Raw genomic sequence first — 5,851 nt, 5'->3', positions numbered from 1 at the left:
TTCTTCCTCCCCTGTCTCGGCTCCTTCCTCCTTGTGTTGAGGGTTGATATGGAGCAGCGTTGTTCATCAAGATTTTGTTGTCGGTGAGGGGTTGCAAAACTAGTGAAAAAGCTTGTTCAATGCTTGGTAAAGGTTGCATCAGCATTATTTATGATCTTACTGTCGCATATTGTTCGTTCAAGCCTCTGAGAAAGCGAACTATATAGGTCTCATCTCTGTATCCTCTCATAACAGTTCCACACGTACAATTTCTGTTCTTGCAATGTATGCAATTAGGTAGAAGCCTAAAGTTCTCTAGCTCTTCCCAAATACTTTTCAGCCTAGTGAAGTAGTCGGTCATGTTTAGATCACCTTGCCTCAGAGTGAACATTTCTTCTTCCAATCCTGCTACCTTGAATACATCGCCCTGAAAATACATGTGTTTCAAATCTTTCCACAAATCTGAAGTGACATTGTGCCACATCACGCTTTGTGCTATATGGGACTAAGAGAGAGGGTGATCCAGGAGATGACGTAATCGTTGCATCGTTCCCACACATCAAACAAAGGATCTGTTGATTCTGGTTTGCTGATGCTTCCATTCACAAACTTGATCTTGTTCTTTGAGCTTAGTGCACGCAGCATGGCCCTCTCCCAACTATGATAGTTGTTTGAGCCTAAAACCATGGAGATTAGTGATGAACCAGGACTCTCACCAGGATGCAGATAATAGGGACTTGTTGGATCTACGATTGAAGAGGCATGAGTTCTTGGAGATTGAGTCTGATTGATTTGTTGACTGACCAGACTCGCTAGGGTTTGAAGATTGATTCCGAAAATTGTTGCATCGGGAACCGGATTTGAAGGACGATTAGCCATTGATCGAGACTTCTTTGAGGCAAAGAAATTGAAAGGAGAGAGGAATTCTCAATCAAGATTTCTTGAGTGCAAGAAATCGAACGGATGACCAAATCAAATCAAGAAAAAAAAGTCACCGTGATTGAAAAGGAGAGAGAGATCGATTAGAGATCGATGAGAAATGGATTCACTAACTCTTCATCAACAGTTCAAGTTCTTCAACCTTGCTCCACACTCACTGCACCATGTGAAAAAGCGGTTCGAGCTATGAGCAACAAGGGATGAACATTGAACATTCAAGAACAAAGGAAGAGAGCTTCTGAACTCTGAATTCTTGATGTGAATTGCAGAATGTGAAAACTTGATTAGTAAATCTCAATTGTTAATGTTACAGGTTCAGCTATATATATATATATATATATATATATTGTGAATGTCACTAACTAATTATCCTACTTAGCATAAATACAACAAGCAGTTACTTAACAGAAAAAGGTAATTGACTAATTAACTCTATACATGTTAGTAAATTAGTTATATAGAGGAGTGTAAAGTCTGAGTAGAAGAGGGTGAAATCTGAAGGCATAGAATTGGTTCACAGATGGACCTCATGGATAGTTGGATAACATAGTCACCAATATTAACATACACTTCCCCCCAACCAGCAACCTACAACCATTTTTCCTCTTAGAAGTACAAGGCTGTGGAGCTAAAGTCAGTCTTGATGATTTTCTTGATTATTGTTGATACGTATTAATTAATTAATTGAACATATCAGGCGATTAAGCCTTGGTTAATTCATTCACGACGTCAGATTTATCCGTAGCATGCATAATTTTGTGTTATAGTATACTGTATACATAGTTACATACTTGTGACTGCCATTAAATAAATTATTCGAACAAATTTTGACAATGACAATATCGAAAGTAACAAATATTATTATTAAATATATATAGTATGCATTTTGACCTCTGTAACGAACAAAAGATATAAAAAAAGTCACAACATCAACTAATGCAGTTAAGATAGGTCCCCCACCAGGCCCGTTGGGACATATATGTGTGTGTATGAGTGAAAGCATGGAATTCAAGCACTTGAAATGAAAATGGACACCATTGATGGGTGTCATAAAGGATTGGGTGGTAATTGGTTTCCCATTTTGGAATTTTGTGGGCACATCCTGTTGAGCATTCTGGATGCCATCCAAGGACAATGCCTTGAAGGCATTTTCAATAGCCAATCAACTAGCAACCTATGATAGCGACCATTGGTGGGTATTATTGTATGATAAATGTTAGATAAAAAGCTTAGTCAATATTTAGGTTAATACTTTAATTTTATACTATTAAATATAAAATTTAAAATTCAAATTTATTATTTAATCTTTAGTATTTAGAATTGATTAAATTAAATATTAACTAAAAATAATAAATTTTATTAATCATGTAGTATTTACACTCATGTAAAAAATTTAAACTTATAAATATTTTAAAGATTTTTTTTAACAAAGAAAAGCTCAACACATTAAAGTAAAGCGACACAAAAGACAGGTCACAGAGAAAAAGGTAAAATCAAATGAAATACAAAAACGACTAATCCATTGTCATTTCCGATATTGCCATCAACAACCACATGAATCAGCACCAGACCACTCTTTGAAGGTCAACACCGACCTCAATTTGATGTCCTCCACGCTACCTTCTTTTTTTAAATATTCTCGCATTTCGTTCCATCCGAATATTCCAGGTTACTGCACAGAATCCAATCAACCTCTTATTCTGCTCAACTTTTTTGCCAGGTTCTCCTATCCAACTCTCAAACAGTTCTTTGATTGTGCCCGGAAACCCAAACTCCATCAAAGTACGTCAACCAAGCACACCACACCTGTCAAGTAAACTCACAGCAAAGAAACAAGTGATGAACAAATTCTATATCTTTTTTACACAACACACAGGTATTATCACTTGGATGAATGACGCCTAATCTACTCAATCTCTCTTTGGTATTTACCCTTCCCACTAAAATAAACCATGCAAATATCTCAATTTTTGGCGAAACCAAGCCTCTTTAAATTGCACTAGTAAAGCTGTAACTTGTGACTTCCTCCGAGACAGTTTCTGTCTGCAACACCTGCATAAAAGAGTTAGTTGAAAAAATATATTTTTTTATCAAATTTCCACACCACTCTATTCTCTCTACCCGGTGATAATTTAACTGGTCTTAACCATTCATGGAGTTGGTTTACAAGTGCCAACTCCCATTGAAACAATTTTCTCCTCCAATAAAAATTCCAAATCCACTCTAACCCATCCCAAAACCCACAATTCCCTATAACAGATCCTTACTGGTTTAAAACAGAGAAAAGCCTTGGAAGACTCTCTTTCAAGGTCCACCTTGCAACCAAATATCTTTTCAAAAACGAGTTCTCCTCCCGTCCTCTATTTCCATAGATAGGCCACTGATCATCTTGTCTTTCACGTATTGTTCTTTGATCTTCAATTGACAGATATCTTTTCACGGACCCCCTCTTGTAGGTAGTGGCTGATTTGCTAGCATTATATTTGGATTTAAACCATTACACAAGCATACAATCTTCTTTCACAACGGACAATCCTCTTTTGAAAACGGCTACCACCACTTAAACAGAAGCGTTGTATTCCTAATCACAGCATCCCCCACTCCCAAACCTCCAAGCTTTTTCGGGGCCTGCACCAACTCCCACTTTACAAGAGGCATACCATTACTTCTATCCTCCTTGCTCCATAAAAAATTCATTTGCAAAGCAATAAACTTCTCTGCTACCCCTTTTGGCATTTTATATAGGCTAAGATAGTATACTGGCAAGCTATTAAGTACAGACTTGATAAGAACTAACTTTCCAGCTTTGTTAAATATTTTTGCCTTCCAAAGACTGAGTTTCTCTTCCACCTTATATATAATTGGTTTCTATGTCTTCACTAATCGAGGATTTGCTTCTAAGGAGATTTCCAGGTATCTTACGGGTAGAACTGCTTCAGTACATCCTAGTATCCCACATATATTCGTCACCCACTCTGACTCACAATTAACGAAAATCAAATTCGATTTGTCAAAGTTGATACTTAGTCCTGACATGAGTTCAAAGTATAGCAGGAGCCTCTTATAATTCAAGATTGTCTCTGTCTCTGGTGGGCAAAACAAAATAGTGTCATCCGCAAACTGAAAGTGTGACAGTTCTATGTTATCCCTCCCAACCAGCAGTGGGGATATACGTCCATTCCTGACTGCTTCTGCCACCATCCTACGTAATACATCAACCACAAGGACAAACAGGAAAGGAGATAAAGGATCCCCTTGTCTTAGACCTCTCTCCATCTTGAACGGCTTGGACGGTGTCCCATTAATCAGAGTCGACATAGAGGCTGTACTTACACATTCCTTTACTCATGCTCTCCATCTATAACCGAATCCCATCTTTTGTAACACAATATCCACAAAGTTTCACCTGACCCTGTCATATGCCTTTTGAAAATTTAACTTTATAATCTCTGTATTCTTTTTGCTCATCCTCAGGCAATGAACTGTTTTACATGCAATTAAAGCACCGTCATGTATTTTTTGACCCTTCACAAAAGTACTCTGTCTCTCTCCCACTAATCTTGGCATCATTGAACTCATCCTTTTTACCAAAACCTTCGATATTACTTTGTACACACATCCAACCATACTAATAGGGCTAAGGTCCTTGATCTCCTTAGCACCCACGAACTTTGGAACTAAAGCTACCCAGGTTACATTCGCATTCGTTGGTAATTTGGAGCTTTGGAAAAATCCTAACACTGCTGCAGTGAATTCATTACCAATCTCATCCCAACACTTCTTAATGAAGTTCATTTATACCCATCATTACCTGGGGCTTTTGTAGACTCACAATCCCAAACAGCCTCTTTGACTTCTTCAGCAGAGGGCATTATTTCTAATGCTGTAGCCTCATTTTCATCCATCTTCATCACTAGTCCTTCCCGAAATCCAATCAATGGAGCATATTCTTTACGATACAAATCTTTATAAAACCCTCTAATTGCCACCTTTATTCTAGCCTGATTTCGTACCAACCTCCCATGCAGTAAAAGCGCATCATTAATTCTGTTATTCCTCCTTTTAGCCGAGGCTAATTGATGAAAATATCTTGTATTCTTATCCATATCCTTAGCATGTCGAGACCGAGACATCTGCTTCCAATGAATTTTCTTTTGAATATACAATTTCTCACAGCATCTCACCAATGCTTTGTGTCTAGCCTACATTGTACCGTCATATGCGCCATCACTTACCATATCATCAATATTTTTTATCTCATCATCAAACCTCTTTATTCTACTATCTATGTCACCAAATTGTCTCTATGCTATCTTCTCAGGGGTGCTGTCGGTGCATTCAGCTTGCTAGTGAGTTGAACATTCCTAAGTTTCTCCATTTCTCTTTTACCATCCTCAAAAAACCTTCATGTGTGAACCAAGCATTTAAACTTCTAAATGGTCTTGAGCCTCCCTTCACCCTTGTATCTTCCACAATCAACGGACAGTGATCTGATAATACTCAAGGTCCACCTCTCAAGCGAGTATCCGAAAGTGCTTCAATCTAATCTACACTGACCAGGACCTTATCAATGCGGTTACATTATCGATCCCTGAATCATGTGAACTTACGATCTTAAGACGGAGATCCAGCAACTGCATGTCTTGTACCCAAAACTTAAACTCTTCTGCAAACACTAGTAACCTACTCGCTCCTTTCTTTTCCTCCACTTGCATGATTTCATTGAAGTCTCCCATGAAGTAAAAAGGCACCTGACACAATCCCACAATATAACTCAACTCCTCCCACGTCACCAATTTTCCGCTCTTCCATATGCTCAGTATACCAAACAAAATGCACAAGTAAGATTTATATTAGTCATCACTCCCTCCACACACAGCCAACGTTTCCCTTTATAGCAGTTATTCATTTTAAACACCATATCATCCCACAT

The 5,851-nt window shown here is 38.0% G+C and overlaps 1 protein-coding gene across 1 annotated transcript; it reads right to left on the bottom strand.

The window, feature by feature from the left end:
* Positions 1 to 3,786: 3,786 nt before the first annotated feature.
* LOC130967294 (uncharacterized) lies at positions 3,787 to 5,051 on the bottom strand. Its single transcript, XM_057892109.1, has 2 exons — positions 4,730 to 5,051; positions 3,787 to 4,241 (listed from the first exon to the last, which is right to left on the bottom strand). Exons 1-2 carry the CDS (start codon positions 5,049 to 5,051, stop codon positions 3,787 to 3,789), a joined length of 777 nt encoding a protein of 258 aa, XP_057748092.1.
* Between the last annotated feature and the right edge of the window lie 800 nt (positions 5,052 to 5,851).

Source organism: Arachis stenosperma, chromosome 3, assembly GCF_014773155.1.
Source record: "Arachis stenosperma cultivar V10309 chromosome 3, arast.V10309.gnm1.PFL2, whole genome shotgun sequence".
Taxonomy (NCBI): Eukaryota; Viridiplantae; Streptophyta; class Magnoliopsida; order Fabales; family Fabaceae; genus Arachis; species Arachis stenosperma.
This window is presented reverse-complemented; position numbering and strand designations above follow the sequence as displayed.